Source organism: Haliaeetus leucocephalus, unplaced genomic scaffold (genome assembly GCF_000737465.1).
Source record: "Haliaeetus leucocephalus isolate CR32 unplaced genomic scaffold, Haliaeetus_leucocephalus-4.0 Scaffold451, whole genome shotgun sequence".
NCBI classification, from domain to species: Eukaryota; Metazoa; Chordata; class Aves; order Accipitriformes; family Accipitridae; genus Haliaeetus; species Haliaeetus leucocephalus.
In genome coordinates, this window is record NW_010972887.1 from 8,164,611 (window position 1) to 8,186,406 (window position 21,796).

At 42.4% G+C, this 21,796-nt stretch overlaps 1 protein-coding gene across 4 annotated transcripts in view; it reads left to right on the plus strand.

Annotated features, from left to right (window-relative positions):
- Positions 1 to 21,796, plus strand: part of KIF5C (kinesin family member 5C) — an 86,037-nt gene that overhangs the window by 12,856 nt on the left and 51,385 nt on the right. For all 4 annotated transcript variants that reach the window (XM_010575202.1, XM_010575201.1, XM_010575203.1 and 1 more), the window contains exons 2-3: positions 13,269 to 13,359; positions 20,258 to 20,331. In XM_010575202.1, coding sequence (XP_010573504.1) covers positions 13,269 to 13,359; positions 20,258 to 20,331 — 165 coding nt within the window. The remainder of the gene's footprint in view (positions 1 to 13,268; positions 13,360 to 20,257; positions 20,332 to 21,796) is intronic.

Genomic DNA, 21,796 nt, shown 5'->3' on the forward strand with positions numbered 1-21,796 from the left:
ATATGAATCATGATTTACATAATAGACAGGTACTGTGTTTATATGACTGTCATCTTATGGGTCATGGTCCTTTCTTCATCTTACTTGCCACGGTGGGTCAAGACACAGCACAAGGGCTTTCACTCACATGCATAAATGTTTAACATGTTCATTTTTTGTGCCTCCTGAACACTGTAAGGGAACGGTGTGTGGCAGGCCATATTGCACCCTGCTTTGAAGTTTTGGGAAATGCAGAAGGAATATATCAGCATTACTAAATCTGATAATAGAATTACTGTCAGATAATTCCAGGCAGCATTTTCTATTTCTGGATAATTTAGCAGAAAGCGGGGCTGGTCTGCTGATCTCATTGCTATGCTGTAAGAAGAGATGTGCTGTATACGTAAGTTGTAATGCATTTCTAGCTGCAGGGAAGGCACAGGAAGGGGTTATGAGCCAGAAAATCTTTTTTTGCACTTAAAACCCCCCCAAATTACTAAAGAAGGTCCAAGCAGTGCATTTCAAAATGAAATTCTGCAGCTGTTTGTTCTTCAGAAGTTCACAGGAACATATTTTGTTTTGTGTGCCCGGGTGTGTGTGTTTTAACCAGATCTATAACATCACTTTTACTCGTATTAATTTGTGTAACATTTTGAGCTATATTCTGTGTAGTAACACAATCAGAACCGCTTTGCCAGCTGTCCAGGAAAGCACAACTTGTCACCACAAATTTCTCAGTATGGGATGTGTTGGCATAGACGTTCTCGCTACCAAATGCAAAGCCATTTGGAACCAGTTCCACTTGAATTTTGAATGAGATTTAAACAGTTCTGCACTTCTTGATGATTGACTTAATTTATCAGTGATGGATTAACTTACCAGAAATGCAAAAACTGGATTCTTAAATACTCTTTTCTTCCTGATAGCGGGTGCCAAATGGAGGAGGCAGTAGTTCTAGTTTGTAAGGGGTTACTATGTTTTTGTAAGGAAGATTTTTTTTTTTTTTTGTCTCTACTTGGCTAATTTCCCAGTGTGATTTTTATGAACTAGAGGTACAAACAAGAATGCCTGTACTGGAATAGGATTGCTGAGTATTACCAAACCAAGCACTGTGGTATCATGGCGTGGCTCCCACAAACGTGTATGGGTTGTACACATAGCATTGGGGTCTCTGTTTAACAGTTTCCTATTTAAGCTTTCCTAGCCTCCACTACATCAGAGACAGAATCCTTATTTTTTTTAATATTATGAAAAACTATGATTTTTGTATAATTGCCTGGCCCCAAATGCTTCAGCTTGAGGAAGACTGGATGATTGGTGCTAAAATTGTGAGATTTGGACATATTGAGTAAAACTGAGAGTTCTGCTTCCCCCCCCACCCCCCCCTCCTGATAATAAGATGAGATATATAAGGAAATCAGTGCAACGAGCCAAGAAGCAGAAGCTTGTTGGTTGTAAGGTTATGGATGGGAGTGAGCAGGTTCCTCTTTACACAGAGGGTACGGATGAGAGGAGCTGGTGAGGCTCCAAGTGACTGGGTTCGTGCCTGGCCAGTGCCGGCTGGCTTTGTTCCTCCCAAAGGGGAGCTGCCTCCTCTCTCTTCCATCCCTGCCTCTCTTAAATTGGGTGAAATGGCAGGGGGAGAAGAAACTGGGCAAACTGAGATAAGAATCAGAAGAAAAGGTAAAAGAAATCAATGGAAGTGTTACCATGGTGAAAGGAGGTCAGTGATTTTGTAGTGGGATTGAAATGCCATGTGAAACACTACGGTTCCTGCGCATTCTTTCCTGGAAGATCTAATCTTGCTCCGTGTTCTTATTAAATGAACTTTTAGACATGCATTTCACGTGTGAAGCACGAACCTCGCAGTAAAGGGTCTGCCCCAGGTGCCGCAGAGTCTGCAGTACCAGAACAGAGAGAAATGGCGGATGCGCAGAAGCTCATCAAAATGGCCGCACTCGTGCATGGGGTCTCTGTTCTCTGAACACTGTTCTCCATCCATGTTTGAAGAGGTTTGTTGCCAGGAGCAACTTGTCTGCATTACTCGGTGACAGGGTAATCGCTCTGCCTGCCTTGACATCTGAGCTCCTGTGAAGGCTCTTCCATGCTCAAATTGTAGCTGTTACTGTAGTTGTTGAGGTGCAGAGCCGAATATTTCCAATATACAACAGTAGTCTAGGCTAGAAGCCGTCAAGCTACAAAATAAAAGGTAATGCCAGGGCAGCTGTGCATCAAATATCTCTACTGATAAAATCAGATACAGCACTGCACTGTTTGGTGCCCTTTCAGTTCTTCTTTTGAGTATCACTTTTCAATGGAAAAGGTAGAGGGAAGTACAGAAGTAGTGGTGCTGTCATTCTCCTTCCTTAATTCTCTGATGTGTTTTCGGTGCATGCGGTTTTAATTACATTGCATGAAAGGAGGCTGGGGCAGACTAGTGATAATGTTTCTGTTATATTATCGGCTTTTAAAATCCTGCTACAACATGAGGTCAGTAAACATTCAAGCTACTGGCATTTAGTATCTCAGTTTGTAAATGAGGAAGCAAGTCTTAAGTTGTTGTTACTGATCTCCCAGTGAATCAGGAACACACTCAACCAGCAAGGTATCAAGGGGTGAGGGTTATTTCGTGATCTCTGGGAGTACAAGTACTCCATTAGATCATGGACGCTGGTATCTTCCTCTCTCACCTGTCATGGATGGTACTAGTTTGGGCTTTTGAACTCTTGGATGCTACTAGTCTGGGCTTTTGAACACTTCAGATCTTACAGTTCTTGAGGACAGAGGAGAATAATCTACATGTATCAGTGTTGCTGTTGGTCCTACAGTTTGCTATTGGTGATAATGGGATGAGAACAGTTCAACCCTGTTGGGTGGAGAACATCCCCAGTGGAGAACCCTGTTCTCTCCATGGTGTGCTGCCATGCAGATGACATTTTGGCTCTGCACAGGTCAGTGTGAAGGGGGTCAGTTTGGGGAGCAGAGATGTGCCCGGACTCACTGCATACACTGGCTGTTGGGATCTGGGCTCCCTGCTGTTGTGATTGCCAGGACAGTTTTGAGACCCTCCAGGAACTCCTCCCTCAGGATTCAGTCGCACAATAAATTAGTGGCTCTGGATTAATCCCCGGGAGACTGAATGGGTATTTAGCCCAGCTGCAAATGTGACAGTTTATGCTTGTGAAATGCTTTCTCTGCAGAACAAATACTGTACAATGCAGGCAGTGGGGTGCAAGCATCTCACTTGTTCCTTTTTGCCAATGTATATCCAGCCTGACGGGACGCTCCATGACCAATGGTGTAGTTTGTTCTCTGATCCCCTTCAATCCTTGGTTTTGTGGAGCATGCTGAAAAGAAAGCTGCTCTACGGACCGGTGATGCCCTCTCATTTCATTTTGACCTCTCCTGACCTGAGGTGGATTTGAATCTACAACTGACAGTGCTCAGTATCCCATTACTAATCTCCTGAGCCACCCAGTTGCCCCATAAATCTGTAAGTGATATGTTTAACAAAGTGGAGATTAACACAACACTGCCACAGAAGAATTAAGATGTAGTTATGTCTTGAACCGGGGCTGGTTTATGTTGCACTTCTCTTCTGTAGGTGGAGCTGAAGGTCAGCATCTTACTTGGGACCTTGACTTCACCAAAACTGCTTCGTTTCACGTTTTGAAATATCCACCTAGCTTTTTTGCTTTTTGTTGGAATATTATAAACACTGATGATAAGCAGAGATGCTGCTCCATGCACAACTTATTCCTGCGGCCCCCCACCCATGAGGTGGCCTTGTCTGACTCCACTTCCATTGCTGCTATAGGGAGCTGCCTGAGGATAGGTTTTTACTACAGTATTTTCTGGCTATGAAATATTTATTTTTGTTACAAGAAAATCATAGTGTTCTTTAAGTAACAAAAAACCCAGTAGTTTAAAACCAGTTTTGAAGGATTGCATTTTTACAAAGTAGACAATAAATACATTGTTCTCTTTGCATTCTCAACTGTTTGTAAAATCACAAGACCTTTAGTTAGAGGAGTCTCAGGCTTCTATAATTATGGTACCTTTCTTTCTCTTTTCTTCTGCAAAGAATATTTTTCTGTTTTTTCTTTCTAAACTGTTGGTTTGCATGGTTTTATATACAAAAGAAATTATCAAATTCTCTCATCCTGTTGGTCTAAGGGAGTAAGGTGGGTTAGCTGAAATGCTGGAGGCTGGTAAAACCGGAGAAATTTTGGATAATTTTGAGTCTGGCTTACCTTCAGAGCTCATTGAGTGCTTTTTTTTCTAGAAGGGTTTGGAAGGTGTTTGTTGAAGGTGGAAGCCATCAAAAGCAGGTTTGACAAGGCCCCTGTGTGCTGATTATGGCTTGGAATATTTTGTAGTAAACACCCTTGCAAGATTTCTGTTTACTTAAGAACCTCTGATGTGCAGAGGACCTTTATCTGCAATGTGAGTGACGGCATTTTAAAGTTAATTTAATTAAGCTTGTCTGTGCTTTGCTGAAGTAAAATGAGTAGATTCTGAAGGTAGCTTTGAATAGGCCTGAAAAGGTCTATTAAATTAGTTAGAGCACATTAAATTAAACCAGTAGTTATCTGTTACAGGTAATACAGTGGTGCAAGCTACCTGAAAGCCAGAGGGATGGTGCTGGGGACCATGTTCTCCTGTTTCCCATAGGACCGTTAGAGTAGCCTATGTCTAATTCCTCGTTCTGATGGTTTTATACCTATGATAAAGCGGAGAGGTCTGCTGAACTTACAATCACATATCTACTTAAAACTTAGTTTTGTGAAAAAGGATGGAAGAAACAATTCTGCAAAGGAAACACAAGTGTGAAAAAGTTATCTTAATTTCTTAATGTGAGGTGAAAGACCTGGGAAAGGGGGAATGATGCACATCTTAAGCTACTGCTCTACAGAGCACCGAATGAATTTCATTTTCCCACAATTGTTAACAGAGCTTCACCTTTTCAGAGATTAAATTTAACTGCAGGAGGGTAACACCACTCTCCAAATACCCAGTTTTGTACTGTTGCATAAGCAGTTAAGTAATCGAGGCCCAAATCTGCAAGCTGCTGTGTGGCATGCAGGGCGCTGGCGGGCTGGAGAGATGGTGCTAATCCTGATGGCATTAGGCTGCACAGTGGAAGGAGTACCAAAGGATGCTCGGACTAAGTGCTGCTAGTAATGCAGCACCCACACACGGTGCTTGGTGCTGCCGGGCGTTCAGTTGCTGACTGGTCAGTGCCTCTGCTGAGGCTGCCGGCGAAGCGAAGAAGATGGCAAGGAGCTGGAGGAGGCTGTGTCCTGGGGCCTTTCCACCTCTCTGTCCGATTCCCGAGCCACGCAGCGTTGGGGAGTTCTGGAAGAGGAGAACGAGGGAGTCGGTTGCCCTCAAGTAAGAAGAGGTCCTGTTTTCTGTGGTGCTGGGGGGTGCTCCCGGCTGGACTGCAGCCTCCAGCAGGGATGTTGCTCCTGAGCCCTGGGTGCACCAGGGCACTGCTTGCTTCTCCAGCTCCTTGCCACAGCCTTCCTCCTAGATTCGAGGAGTCTGTCAGCCTGCAGGTTATCATCTGATGGCCAGGCTGGGGGCTGGGAGACAGTTTGCACTGCTTTTTATTTTTGTGACTAGTGTTCTATAGATAACATCCCCTCTGAGAGGCTGAGAAGTGCCAGCGAGGGGTTAGAGCTTTTGCGGGGTCCGTGGTGGCTGGAGACTTTGGGTCCATCTCATCCTCTGGACAGTGGGGACTAGCTTGCACCACTGCAAGTAAATAATAATGGAGAACCATGACTCTGAGTATTGCTGTGTCAGAAGTATTAAAAAAACATTGCTGAAGAGTATTATTTAATAGTTGGCTTTGTATTGGGAGATCTTTATACTTAAAATTCATACAAAGTTTCTTAAAGAGTATGTTTTCCAGATCATGCATCTAAGTGGAAGAAAAGCTTTATAATAATTTCTAAGGTTTGGTTTCCTAAATTGCAGATCTATACCAAAATAAAATAATGCTTGCTGAAAACAGGATTTGTTGCAAGGAGTTTAAGGTTCTTTCTGCCAGGAGTGAAAGCTAAAAGGATTGCTGGCCATGAGCCAAATTCTGTCAGCTCCACAGAAATGTTCATAAGGTAGATCAATAATTAAGCCCGCTATGCAAAAGTAATGTTGTGTTTGACTCAGATTGCTCTGCAGTGCCTGTTCATACATGCTTGTTTTAATTTGTTTTCCAACCAAGTTTTAGGAGCATTACCAAGATTTAAGAATTTCTTTTTGGACAACTTGGTTTGACTATGTAGTGTATTCAGGTTACTCTGAATAAATTTCCTTAATTTTTTTTTATCCCAAGTATTCTGAATTCTTATCCACTAGGTGACTTGCTACTGCCCCAATGTTTTTAAAGGGCAAGCTAACATAGAAAATGGATAGGATGGCAGTAGCATTTCCTTAGTCAGTACGACTGAAAAAAGGGAAGACATCATAACTAAATTTAACTGTTTTGCTAACATGCATTTATTTTCTCCCTCTGTCTTCAAGCATGTTTTCAGTTCTCACTAGAGATAGGTGGCTTCAGGAGAATGAGGTAGATCCTTTGTGCTTTTATCAGCAAGATAGTAACAACCTTGTAGTTGCAGAATCTCTGTAACTTGTGCGGAAAGTAAGTCCTTCTATCTAACAAGTTCTATCTAATTCCAGGGGGAATTTGCAGGGCCAACTTGCGAATCCCACTTGCAAATGGAGCAAGCTTGATGCAGCGTTCAGTAAATGTGGCCTCTATGTTTTCAAAGGGAGTAAAGACTTTAATTCCTACTCCTACAGGCTGGAGGGAAGAAATGAGTTTTATGCCACCTTCTAAGGGAGAAGCTCAGTGCTGCGTGAGGGATGTGCCGTGACTGAAAAATTGAATTGCCGCTGGTAATAGTTTGCTTTCTGCTCTTTGAAAAATTCTGTCTTCCAGGCCTGCAATTATATATATTTTATTTATAAAACCCCTCCTACAAGAGCACTTACGGTAGTGAAAACTAGCTGGGAAATAATTTCCCCCTAATTAAGCTCCTACATATCACGTGATTCTATTACCTGTATACTCATCTGTTGTATGTACTGGCAGTGGCATCATGTATGGTGTGTTAAACCCACTCATAGATCATTCATTCCAACTGCATCAATAAAACACTTTGACTTGAATAGAGAGCCAGAATAATAATGACAGGAGTTTCAGCAGAGTCACGGTTTGCCAAACGATTTATCTGATAAACTGAACCATGTGATTTGGCACTGTTTCGTTTCTGCAGGGACCAAAAGTTTTCCTGAGCTATCGGCTGATGATTGCACGACTGATGGGGTAAGGGGGATGCCTTTATTTGACCTGGTTGTGGAGGAAAGAACATTTCTGCCTTCTGAGGGGTCAGGGGACTAAGATGAATGAGAGGGATCCTGTACACACGATCTGGCTGCCCGTTTCAGCTGAGTGCCCTAACTGTCAGCTGTTAGGAAGGGCCAAATCTGGCAGAGGTAAGGCTGAGCCCCTTTCCAGACCTCCTTGCACAGAGATGCAGCTGGCAACACGGACACACGGACCTTGTGACCTGTGGTCCCACTTCAGTTCCTGGTGCTTAGTCCCCCATACGCATGCATGCACACAGAATGAGCTCCCTAACCCAGAAAGAGAGTTTGGAAGGAATTTAGTAAGATGATGCCAAGAAGAAGTGGCCAAGAAGGCCAACGGCATCCTGGCCTGTATAAGAAATTTTGTGGCCAGCAGGACTAGAGCAGAGATTGTCCCCCTGTACTGGGCACTGGTGAGGCCGCACCTCGAGTCCTGTGTTCGGTTTGGGGCCCCTCACTACGGGAAAGACATTGAAGTGTTGGAGTGTGTCCAGAGAAGGGCAACCGAGTTGGTGAGGGGCCTGGAGTACAAGTCTTATGAGGAGCGGCTGAGGGAACTGGGGCTGTTTAGTCTGGAGAAAAGGAGGCTGAGGGGAGACCTGATCCCTCTCTACAACTACCTGAAAGGAGGTTGTAGCGAGGTGGGTGCTGGTCTCTTCTATTGAGTAACTAGTGATAGGATGAGAGGAAATGCCCTCAAGTTGTGGTAGGGGAGGTTCGGATTGGATATTAGGAACAATTTCTTCACTGGAAGGGTGGTCAAGCACTGGAACAGGCTGCCCAGGGCAGTGGTGGAGTCACCATCCCTGGAGGTATTTAGAAGACGTGTAGATGTGGCGCTTAGGGACATGGTTTAGTGGTGGACTTGGCAGTGTTAGGCTTACAGTTGGACTTGATACCCTTTAAGGTCTTTTCCAACCTAAACAATTCTATGATTCTATAAGATAGGCCTGTGCTGATCGGGTGTGGGGCATGGCCAGACAAGCATAGTGACCAGCAGCCTGCTTACATGTTTGTTCCTCCCTAAATCACCCGCATCCCTCCCTTTCCTTTCCTTTGCCCCCCCCCCCCAGTCATCCCCTAACTCTGGTGCAATCCTGAAATGTTCTTCCCCTGCATCCATTATGTGTGCTCTACCACTAAGCAGTCTGAAAGGTGATCCTGGGAGCCGTCTTGACAGCTTTCACACCTGGACCGTGGGGCAGGTGCTCTCCAGACATAGCCTTGGCAGGAGCCCTGTCAGGATGCCTCTTCCTGGAGTCTGCCATTTGGGTCCCCTGTCTGCCCCTGTGCTTCTGCGCTCCCTGGGATGTGTGGAGATGAGCCTTGGATGTACTGATGGCTGGTTTTCTGTCTTATAAAAATGAATGCGTAACCTCTTCTTGAGTCTTGTTTGAAACGATACCTCTCTCAAGGATGTACTGGCACGGTATTTTGCAGGCAAGTATGAATGAGCTTTACCTCCGCCATCAGCAGAGCTTGTATATTTGGGGTCAGAACTGCACTAGGCATCTTCACATCTGCCAGTCGTCATACAACTTGCTCACAGCTGTTTTCTGCTCAAGCAGAATAAACTTGCATCTGTCCTGGGATAAATCTGGATGGTATCTCTAATTCTATGGGATGGTTTCAGGCTGTAATTCCTCATCAAATGTCTCCTCACAGCCACAAAAAAGCAAAGAAACTCAGCATTTTGTATTCTCTCTTCTTCCTTTCTACTTTAGCAATTATATATCTGAGCTACATGCTGACTGTTGGAAACTCTGTTCTAAGCCATCTCACCTTGCCCATGGTTTTTATAAGGCACTCTGGGGATGGACCTTGGACTGTGGTTTCTGCCTCCGAGCTCAAATGCCTGAAAGTCAGGTGTCATCTTTCTTAGCATCATAACCTGCAGAGGCACTGGTGGAGTCGACCCTGAATGTCTGAAGATCACAGGGAATTAATCATGAAATTGCATTAGGCTCTACGTCGTAGCATGCAGCTCTAAGCACTGACCGCTTCTCATTTCCTGTCTATGTGGAATTCCGGGAGGGGTGGAGATCTCTTTTTTAAACAGGAGATGTATTTGGTTCTCTCTGAGACTGTATTAGCTTCCAGTTATAGTACTACTCTGTGATGTTGCTTGTAAAATGATGGTTTTGGAAGGACATGCGTTTATGGTTGAGATCCTTTTTGTGCTTGTGAAATCCTCAGGTTTTTTTAAATGCCAAGCCTGTAAACTTGGTAGGAAACTCTAAACATAAAGCTGGTGAAATAATAATTGGCAATACATATGAATAGTATTCTTTGTACTATTGAAGGGCCAGAACAGAATCTATCTTACTGTCAATACAACTTCAACAGGAATTGTGTGGGTGGACCGGAGCACTTATCCTAGCCATTATGCAGCAATGGCATAAGTTAATGGAACAGATTGTCAGGGGGACTGTAGGAAGTAATGGCATGGGAAGGAAGATGTGATTTATGTATGAGAGGTAATACATTGCATATAATGAGAAAGTTTGGAAAATAATGTATGGAGGAGGCGCACAGATAAAACTGTTGGCATCAACTCAGAAAATAACACTTTATTTCTAGCTGCTTATTACTTTCTTGAATAAGTTCTAATAAAGCTGAAATCTTCCTGATTTTGATACTTAATTCAAGCTGAGTTACATGTGAAAAAAAAATAAAAGTTGTGTTATTTCTGAAGATGACAATAGGGGAAAAAGTACTGCTTGGGAACATGCTAAAAATAAGGTGATGTTCATGCTTGCTCACCCTCCCTCTCTGTTTTGGAGCAAAACCTTTGGATCTGCCAGCATGTTGCCTTTGTAGGATGGATATGGCTTTTTGCTTCCTTTGAGGAAAGTCTGTCAAAAATGAAGAGCTTATAACAAAAACACCCTCCAAAACAAAACCAAAACAAAACCCCAAACCCATAGTTTCCTCCAGAGAAAAATCTTCTATCTTAACAGTATCTTGGCAGATGGATTGCCACAGCTTTCCTTCAGGCTGGGCATCTTCTCCCTGTATAAGGTGTTGTGGTCTCCTCCAGCCACTATAAGCTAAGGGTGAGTTCCTGTGGGACACGTGCAAAGTGGGTCTGTGGGCTGCCCTGCTGAGACATGGAAGGGGTGAGGGACAAGCCAGTGGGAGAGGTGGTGAACGTCACAGCCTGCTACCAGGAGCTGGGTGGGGATGGTGGCGAGGAGGACTCCAAGGAGAGCTGGTGGGATGGAACAGTCAGAAAGCTGAACAAGGTGAGTGGGGTGACTCGGGAGGTATGCCCAACATTTCTCCAACATCAGAGACCCAAGCAGGAACTTCTGAACAAAGAAAGGAGGAGGAGGAGCCGAAGGAGCATGGAGTGCAGCTGGCGGTGTAGGTGGAGAGGAGCGGGTTGAGCAGGACTGAGAGGATTTCGGGCAGAGGAGAAGCGATGGTAGAGCAAAAGAAGTATAAGCTCTCAAACTGAGGATAGACAGGGTCTGTGTCCAGTCATCGTACTCTCCTTTGCGGAAGGGAGCGTGAGCCTTGAGTTGTCTTTGTCCAAGATCAACGTGGAGATGAAGCACAAAAAGCCTCCCTAAAAACCCGTAAATGCTGCTGGATAATGGAGCGCGCTCATTTTGTGTGGTTGGTGACTGATGCTTTGTGATCCTTCACATTCATTTGTTTTCTTCAGATATCAGTGATGGGCATTCAGTCTTTTAGCTTCCCAGAACAAAAATCCCACGGAAGAAATTTGACCTACGTAGCACGTTTGTGAATGGCTGCTTTACATTTGTGGCTTTTCAGTTTGGCAGATAAATAACAGTTGCAGCCAGTGCCTTTTTCAGCTGCATGCAGCACAATTATGATGAGATTGTTTTTTGGGGCTCTCTGACATTATAGTTGTTGAGAGCTCAGTAGAAGAGCTGGATTGATTGCACCAGAGCAATGTTTGCCTGGAGTGCTGTGTTTGCCATGGTAGGATGATGTACTGGCATTGCTCTCTGCTACTCTCTCACATTGCTTAGCTAATAAGCCTCAACTTGGGCATGAAGGAAATAAATGGGATAAGTGGATGGCTGAGGTTGTGTGTCCGTGTGTTTTTCGGCCTCTTGCATTAGGGCTTATTGTCTAGTGCTTGGAATAAGCAAAATGGGGGTAAGTAGATAAAAAGTCCATTTGAGAAATTGTTCCAGAATAGTTACAGGAGGGCTGGGCAGCCTTTCTCATCCTGGGAGTGAAGAGCTTTGTCTAGCTGAGAGCCATGCAACGTGCACTGTCTGTGGAAAGCTGTGGAGAGACAGAATTTGGGGTAGGTGCCAGCTGGGTGCTCCCAGCAGTCCCACCACTCTCCTGGGGGCAGGGGCTGCTGTGGGTGGGGATTACGGGCTGGGGCTGCATTGGTGATGTCAGTCTGAGTCGCCTCTTTGGGCTTGTGTCTTACCAAGTGGGGTGCTTGCATGGCCCAGTGTTCACCCCATGCCAACAGAAGACCATGAATTATTTACTAAACAATTTATAAATTGCCTTCTTATCCTTGAGATCTGAAATTCTGGGATGAAACATGAAGAACACACGTTGCAGGCGAATGCAACTCTGTCATATTTTTTCCCCTGTGGCTGTTAAGTACCCAAGTTTAAGGAGCAGGCAAGTGTAAGCTTATGATCTGCTTGAAGTAAAATCAAAGTGTGACAAAGATGGCTAATTGAGCACAGCATTTGAACAGCTGGCTGCAAATGGCAGAAATGGCACGTTGACTCAACAGAACAAGACTCCTACATTGGGTATCCAGCCACCTTGCAGTTTGCTTTGAAGCCCTTGTTATGCTGTTCTCGAAGCAGGTGTCACATCTTCGAAGGGGAATATTACAGGCTTTGATGGAAGATGAGAAAGATGTTACACGTCCGCTTAGTGTAACTTTAAATAAAGGAATCGTATTTTAAATGCAAATGTCTTGCTTGTTTTTGAGTTGTAAGGAGCTGAACTGCTGTCCTAAGAATTGATTTGCCTTTCAAGTGTCATGCAAACCTATTTTTTGGATTGCTAATACGTGTTTGTCTTGTAACCAATTATACTCGCTACAAAGAGGAATCAAAATTTTCTGGAAGTGATGTGCAGGTTGTGCTACACCGTATATACATATGAGTAAGTGTCAATCGTGTTGTCACCTGGGAATTAGGGCAGCTCAGTGTCTGTGGTGAGACAGTGGTGGTTCACAACCTGGAAATGGCTCTGATCTTCTTCAAAACGTCACTTTGGAGCTCTTTCCGCACGGCATCTTGTTATTTGTTGTGCTAAGGATAAAAATCATGACAATTTCTGAATAAAATACAAGCTTAGGGCAACGCAACAGTTGACTGGACTGCCTGGTTTGGGTCTAACCTATGGTTTTACCGACACATGTTTGCATGTTTAGCATAGGAAAGAAACCAGGCTATTTCTGCTGAAGGAACACTTAGTGTGCTCGGACCATGCTTGGACTGTGCTGGGCCACCCCTGCCCAGCAAACTACTTCTTCTCTCAGGTCTGATTGCTGTTTCTCACACCACAGCTTTCACTAGTTTGCAGTAAAAAACAACAAATCTTTTGCAAATATCTACATGGCTATTCCCCCTTAACTCCTAGGAGAGGAAGAAAATAATCAACTTTCAATTGCTGGTATTTCAGCTTATTGTTTCCTGCAACTGTAGCTGCTGACCCAAATGTGAACACACAGAAAACATATGCTGTGTTTTATTTGCCAGCTATAGAAAAGATGGGTTTGGAACACAGGAGATGTCACATCTGTTTAGTCAACAAAATATTGTCGTTTCCATTGCACTGAATGGCTTCCTTTGTAGTAAATGCTGCATTTTGGGTTGCCTGTTAGATGGGGTCTATAAACTGTTTTAAATGTTCTTTATCTTACAGAGTTTCTCTTTTGTTTGCAGCAAGGGAAGCCGTATGTCTTTGATAGAGTGTTACCTCCTAATACAACCCAGGAACAAGTTTATAATGCCTGTGCCAAGCAGATTGTTAAAGGTAGGTGTTGTCTTTGTTCATTCCTGCTTGGGGGGAGGGAAAAAAATGTCTCCCTGTCCCCTCAAGCTGTTTAAAGACAGGATAATAAATGTTTAGATGTATGTATGGGAGTTTAGTAATTAGTAAGTCCAAGCATTTCCTTTTCTAAGGACTTGACTGTGTAAAAAACCCAACCCAAAAACCCAAAACAAACAAAAAAAAAAAAAGAAAAAGAGCTGAAGGAATTGCAGTAGTTCCTTACTTTCTCCTTGTGTGTGACTGTTGTTCCACACAAATACTTCCTTTTTGTGATATACGATAAGCAACAAAAAGCATGTCCTTTATGCAGCGTGAGACTGTTCAGTACAGGATGAGTGTGGAATAGCTGTGTCTTTGAATGGGAGGATGGACCATTAAAGGAAAAATGTAGAAGGCACTGGTTTTGTAGCTGCTTTGCATGCAGATAGCTTGCATTTAAAAATGAAATGAGAACGCAAGTGCCCATTGGATAGCACCCTATTTGTTTAAAACAAAACCTTCATAAACTGTTGAAATTTCAAGATTATAACTTGAGAATCAAACTTTTTGGGTGCATTTTAATTGCTTGCCATACTTCCCCTGCCTCCCAAATCACCCTCGGACCTCCCACTTGGTTCTGATGCTGGATAGTCCATCCACGGCGGTATTGCAACTGCTACAGCGTCTCGGGGTTTACGAGCAGTACCTGGCGTAGTTGTTCCCTGGCCTTGTGTGGCATCCCTGTGCCCCCCAAGATTCAATCCTCAGTTTTTATTTTTTAATAAATGTAGACAGTGGTAGTTGTGTCAGAGCTGGTCAGAGTTGTGCTTGTATGGCAACGCAAGGCTGCACATTGAACACCATGGAATTTATGTGGCATGAGAGATTTGGGGTTTCAACAGGAGTTGCTGAAGCAGCGTTGAAGGACTCGGTAGCATTTCAGGCATGGAGCTGGATCTGCTGACAGCTTGTGTGCCTGCCGGTGGGGAGAGGTCCCTGGGGTGAGCAGCCCTGCTGCAAACTCTGGGTTCTGTTCTGGGGGAAATTGGTTGGCTCACTCGGACAGCCTCGAGCAAACCAACATGCGTGTAGTCTAGATGATTGGGGGTGAGGACTAGAAGCGAAATTATTTGATGTTGGAGAGAGGAAATGAGTCATAAGATTTCAGCTGCCTCTTCTCAGAGGGGAGCCTAATTACGGCAATTCTGACTTCAGACGAGTAAGCCTTCAATAAAAACTGGTGGGATTGGAGTTGTAAAGCTTAGAAATCATTAGTTCGGGTTGCTGACATGCCACTCGACTTTTGAAGTTTGGGGAACTGTTTCAATACTATAGTGTGTACCAACAGAAGCAGCACATCGCTGTTTGTAGACTTGTGGAGGGTATTTATATCCCCTGTGGAAGTTGGTTTCCTCTGAAAATGGTAAGAGAAATAAAATCCTGTTTGAGAGCAATTTGGAAGACCTAAATCAGTGACTAAGTCTTCTTCGTTAACCAAATAGAAAAGCAAATATTTTCCGAAGTCAAACATACCTTTGCATGTGTGTTAACTTGGACCTTCTAGATAACTTGAAAGGCAAGTTTGATGGGGGGGAGGGTGCAGAAGAAAGGAAAAGAGAAGGAGAAATGGGGAAAAAAGAGAGAAGGGGAGAAAGAGGAAGTGAGAGGAGGAGAGTGATGGAGAGGGAGAGAAGGGGAGAGGAGGGAGAGAAGGAGAGTATGAGACAGGGAGGGAGCGAGGGAGGGAGAGCACAGCATTACCGGAGTGGTGTTCTTGAGCTCTGGGCTTACATTTCCTTATGTTTAATTTCCAGTTTAAAGCCTAATAAAGTGAAGAATGTGAAATGGACTGGGCTGTTTCTGATAGACTGGAACAATGTAGTTTACTACATGGAAATATGAGCTGACTGCATTACAACTTGGAGCGCTATTTAAATCTTTAAGACTTTTTTAGATAGCTTTTCAAGGTTACCATTTGTTATCAGATTTCATTATACTCCCATGAAATGGCTGATGGTTTCATTGTGATTAATGTTATTACAGAAAATGCCAGCTGGCCTAACAGTCTCTAAAACAATGGTTATAATAACTATGTTGACAATAAGAATGATCTAAATGAGGTTTTTTTCACTAAAGAAGAAATGGGATTAGGTTTAAGTAAACAGCTCAATGACTAAGTCAAAGTATTTCACATTCCATACATGAGAAATATGAGAAACAAGGAGTTTTTTAGAGGAGGAGAAGAAATCTGTGTGTTACAGCAATTTGCATCAGGGTGGGCGCTGGGATGGTGTTCGTTCAAGGTACTCCCAAGGGTAGAAGTACCAGTAGCGGAAGTGTGTGGGGAATCATCACTGGTGCATGTGACCACAGTTTGAGAACTTGTGTTTGCATTTTTTTAACCAAACTAAGAAATACCACTAAATCTGAAAGAGAACAATAGTGTGTGATTGCCATCACTTTTGCTTTGTTTCCCATTGCTTTCTATTGCCAGAAAACAGCTTTGTCTTCTCAGTCTACACAGATGGATGTCTGTATCTGGATTTTGTATCTTTCCTACAATTACATTGCGGGGAGAATATATAATGGCCCAAGCTATTGCTGAGCACTGAAGCTTTGAGCGCGTTAGTGCACGTGTGAACATCTGCACATTTGTCTGTCCTCTGAGGAGGAGAAAATTGCTTGAATGATTTTTTTTGGGTGGTGGGGTTGATCTCTCACTGGGTAGCGTATTGACTTTCTATTCTGGTTACAAATACGGACCTCAAATGCTGAGTCGCAGAACTAGAAAGCTTAGAGATGGAAAAGGTAAGTATAGAGCTAAAAATTTGGTCGTAGAAATGAGGCTGTAGAGGACTTCTGTAAAGCCATTTGGTCTTTCTTCTTGCCATTAAGATTCCTGTACTTGTCCGTGGTCCATTTGAAAGGTCTTCACTCCACAGCCACCCTTGGCTGTTTGTTGCAGAGCTCTGCTGGGCACTTGGGTGCTGCTGGAAAGGCTTTCTGGGTCCCCAGCCTGAGCGAGTCTGGGTTGTAGCCCCAGCACAAGGGCTACAGTTTTAGACCGTTGCTACTTGGCCTATCCATCCTCGTCCGGAAAAAGGCCATCTGGCAGCAGTTCAGTGGCTGAGTTGAGTAGCTGGCTTTTGTGGGGAGGGTAAATCAAACTGAAAATCATTGTGGAGAGAGCTGGACCAGGAATTAAGAAAAGCACTTGGACTTTTTCTGTTTGTTATGAGTTACGTAAAAGTCCCAACTGATCTTTGTTCAGTCACTTTGTTCATCTGGTTTTTTCCCCTCTCCCTCCCTCCCCCTTAAGTTTTGTGCAGGCTGTTTCTGTCTGGGACTGTCTTCTCTCTTTATTCAGTTGACAGATGGTATATTAACTGTCATAAGGTGGAAAGCCTTCCAACAAAAATAACCTCTTCTACTACTGAGACCACTGACTCTTTTTAACTGCAGGTGATGCAAAGGACTTTTTTTTTTTTTTTATAGAATAAGGTATTTTTTGCTAAATGGGAAGGTAAATTTCTTATCTATGCTTCCTCAAGCAGAATGTATCTTTAGTATATACATTGATGCAAATTCTGAGCAATTTTCTTACATAACAGTTGATTAATCAGGTTATTTTCCCCCTAGGCTGTGTACCAGTATAGAGCTGACATTGTACCTTGCATTCACCTGGAGATAATAAGCCTTTTTTTTTTTTTTTAAATTAAAACTTTCTTTCCTCTCTCCGCTAACCAAGATTGGCAAAAAGAGGAAATACTAGTAGTGAACTGTTAGATTCTGTTTAACTGTCCTGGAAATGTAAAGGTATTTGGATGCTAGGTGGTATTTGAGAAACAAACAGGAGTTGCACATGTTTGCTCGAGGATTTCTGAACCACCCCCTCCAGGACAATTATATATATTTTTTGGTGCCTAAACAACTTTGAAACTCTACTCTGTGCACCTTCCAGACATTTTAGCTCATCTTCCCCATGTGCCTGGCTTTCATCTAAAGAGGATAATGAACAAACCTTCTTCTCCAACTTCCAGCTAGATTTTAGTTCAGAATAAAAAAGTCCAAACACAAATATTTTCCTTCCTTGCTGGCCAACAAAGATGGAACTTCCTATACACAATATATATGGAGTACTTAAAACTGGTTGTAGCCTCAAAGGTTAAATGTGACTGCTTCCCTGTTGTGCTTATATATATGTGTGTGTGTGTTTAATATGAAAGGTGTCAAGTAAGCTTTTTATTAAAAAAAATTCAAATACAGTTGCATTAAATATTGCCTTGCCTATAGGCTATTTTGAAATTTAGTATTAACCTGATTAACTTTTTAAAAGGAAATAATATTTCTGTATTAAAAAACAAGGTATAACTTTTATCTCCTGTGAGCTGCTGCCACTGCTCTTACGCTGCAGATCCTTGGCTGCATCTCTATCGCTACCTCCTTGGTCCTGCTCTTCATGTTTCTGCTGGTTCGCCCAAGCTAGACCCATTGGTGCAAGTTGAGTGGAGCTCCTAGCAGAATTCGGTTTGAAGTTTTAATCATCAACAACCTTCAGGAATTTGCTAAGCAGCTGGTTTTCTCTTACTAATGCTTTAATGTCTTCCAAAGGCAATGCTTAGTGTATATTGAGGATTTATTGGAAAAAATGCCATTAACATTGCACGCATGAAAGTTCAAGTGAGTGGGCTGTGAACGCGGTGCAGCCGGAGGGCCAGCAGTGAGGCTCACCAGGTGTTTTCTCCTGCGTTCAAGCTACTGTCGTTGTAGCCCTTCCCTTCCACTCAAGTTCATTCTGTGTTGAAGTGAAAATCCATGAGATATTCCCTTCAGAAAAGCACTGGTGAATGAATGTTTTGAAATACCAATAACGTGGAATTTGGCCCTGTTTAGAAGCCTGTTGGTGAAGTAATGGGTCGAAGGCATGAACTCAGGATAGCGCTGCATCTATGGCTGGACATCTGTTTCTTTATCTATGTAATTATTATTTATAATTACTTATTTTAAACTTTGTTTCCTTAAAGCAAGAATAAGCAGTGTGTCTATTTTTATAAACAGATGAGGATGCTAAATTCATACAAAAAGTTAATACCAGAATGACAGTAATTATAGTCTCTAACTTCGTCATTCTCCTAGATGTCAAGATTTTAAAAATTTACCCAGCAGTACTCTGTGAAGGTCTATGCAACCTCTGAAATATCTGTCCTCTTCAGCTCTCCAAAATAGTTCTGCCACAACTTAAAGCAGTTACATTCTGTGTTTAATTAGAATATATATTTTCAAATGGCTTCATTCCAATTTCATCCTTACTCAGTGTTGCTGTATAGGAAATGCGGGTCTATGTAGCAGTTGTCTTTGAAAAAGATGTCTTTCCCTTTCCTTTCTTTTTATCCATTTCTTTTCTTTGAAATCGCCTTCCTGTGTTTTTTCTCTGAATTTTTTTCGTGCTTGTTCCTTCTTCATTCTTTTTATATTTATCTAATGTATCTTATTTCATTATCCTTCCTATCTGGACCATCAACATACATATGGAGATACAAATAAGGAGATTATATATGTGTGTAATATGTAAATGTAATATGTATGATAATATATAATATAGTTGTGTGTATATATTTACTACAAATATACACACACACACACATACATATATATATATATATATACACACACACACACTTTTTTCTCCCGGTAGCCTCTATTAGTGTAGATACAGAGGATGGGAAATGTAACAAATATTTCAGAAGCAGAGAAGGCCAACTCTAAAAGCAGGAGATGCGTTCAGAAGTGGCCATGGACAGGAAACTTTCTTCCCTGTCAGATGGCAGCTGGGCTTTGGTGCCTGTTCTCTGTACTCTCTGCAGGCTGTAAGAGTCGAGCTTTCCTTTTGCTTTTATTTTTGCACTGTTGGCTCCCCCCTGGCTTTGCTGCTCTATCTCCGTCTGGTGGTTCTGCTCCGGAGGCCCACAGCAGAGCTCCAGTACCTAGTACGATGGGAAGGTGGGCGTCCCGGAGCAGAGCACCCTGGCCAGCATCCTTCTTGCTGCCCCTGGGGGCTCTGGGGGGTCTTTGAGAGGAGCCTGATGGGAGCAGCAACGGGGTTATCGCCACTGGGTTTTAGATTGAAGGTTTCCTTCCGTCTTTATCAGCAACTATAATAAGTGTTACTCTTCTTTACATGAAAGCTGCATAAATAGGTAGCCCTACTTAAGAGTTTAAATTCACTTGCCTGGAGCGAGTCCAACCCAGTAATCCTTTCAACGGTAACGAGTGGCAGTGGGACTGTGCCTGAGAACCAGCTGGTTTACAACCCTCCCGGACTTCTGAAAGCTGCTGCAGACATTAACCGCTAAAAAGTTAAAAGTGGATATTTTTATATCTTAATGCAATATAAAATTATTCATTCTGCCTTGAGAGAAGTATATTTTCAATAAAGCAAATTCCTGTTCATCTGACTTTCTTCTCGCTTTGCTCTCCTGCTTTGCAGACAAGCTTGGAAATTAATGAGGCCATGAACAGTTGAGGGTGTTACAGTAGTAGAAATATTCAGTATGAGCTTGTTTAATTTTCTCTATGGTGCGTGATGGTTTAAAATGCAGGCAATTAAGTTTTCTCTTTCTCATGTTGCACAGGTATCTTGGATAATATCTAGTGTCCAGAGATATTTTTTTTTTCCCCAGGAAAGTAAGAGAGTTGTCAATAATTCTGTAATTCTCTAATTTAGATTTTATTATGAATTTTTTTTTTTGGCCTAAAGGTAGCTAGTTATGTCATATTTTCCCCATTCATTATTGCACAAACTATGTTCTAATTGAGCTTCAACATTGTAGAAGACTTACGAGATGCTGCTAATCTAGCTTTAAGATGTCAATATGAGTTTTAATTGTTTTTCTTCTTGCAGATGTTCTTGAAGGCTACAATGGCACAATCTTTGCCTATGGACAGACATCATCAGGAAAAACGCATACTATGGAGGTACAGTGGCAAAATTAAATCAGTTTGGTAGCAGCAGTAGAATTATGTGTACCAATTACCTGAACAAGCCAGCTATCTGGAGCACTCAGCTGTGAGTGACATATAAAAAGAGATCTGGGTATGTTTAGCTTCTACTGCCTTTTAAGCTGTGGTATTTCTTTCAGCGTGGAGGTTTTTCCAAGAGATGTCTACAGATATCTAGGTAAACTAACAAATGGTGAATGAAAAATATCGAGTATAGTTTCTCCATATTTGTTGTAAAAATTTAGGTATGTATATATTTTAAAGGATTTGAGTGAGATTTGTTAATCCACAAATGAAAACACTAATAAGAGTCTGTAGAGTTCCCTTGCATGCAGGATTATAAAAATTCATGCCTTGGTTATTGGTTTTCTCATTTGCAGTCCCCTTCTGGGAATACCAGTCTCACATGCTGCAGCACAGATGCACGAATTTGAGAACTGTTGCTTTGGAGAAGGAGAATACCAAATTCCAGTGGCTGAAGTCCTAAGTCTGTTCATATTTCTGCTACATGAAGTGTGACAGTGTAGTTTTTTTCCTGTGTTTTTTTTTTTTTTTAACTGTTCAGTAAGAAGGCAATTAGATATTTTAGTCTCTTGCTAAAAAAGGAGGATCGTTCAAGCATTTAATCCTTGCCTAGGATTGTTCCATCACAATGCTGTACAAGCTGGGTGTACGCCTCCTGGAGCATTTCAGTTCAACTGTGAACTTTAAACAGGAGGTCTACAGCAAAGTTTTGCTAAATGAAAGGAAAAAATGAGCTTTCATTTGTTTAACAGCATCAGATGGTTTTGCTACACGACTAACGCAGGTGACCTACCTAACCTGAAGGTTAAAGGAGAAGGAAAGCAATATTCTCTCAAGCCAGCAGTCCCTGGTGAAATTGCTGTTTGATTGCCACAGTTGCTCCTTTCCTGGAGGATGCAATAACTGATGCCTCATGTCTAATTAAGTCTGTCCTTGCAACGATGGGGGAAATCACTAGCTCAGCCCTCACAGATGGCACAATGGCTGAGTAATCCACCAGCTCTGAATGTAATTAAATCAAAATGTCTGCAGGGCTTGAGCTGGTGCTTCCACATGGCATGGGGAAAGATCTCTTAAAGCCAGTTTATATTGAGAATTACAAGCTGTGATAAAGAAAATGACTGTAGAAAAATGGCTGGTTTACTTCTTTCATAAAAAAAAAGCTGTCATTTTAAAGTGGAATCAAGTCTATATTCAGTTTTAATCCCCCTTTTAACCTAACATCCTCTTGTAAAGTTGCTAAAGCATGTTGTGGAAGAAAAAAATAATCTGAAGTTGAAGAAATAGTAAATCCTCTTGGTAAAGCTGTTACGGAGGATTTTCTGTGAAATGTGAAATGCTTCATAGTATTAATGTTAAGCTTAAACAGGACACGGTAGTATAATACAGCCAGGACAGACTTTCTGACATACATAGG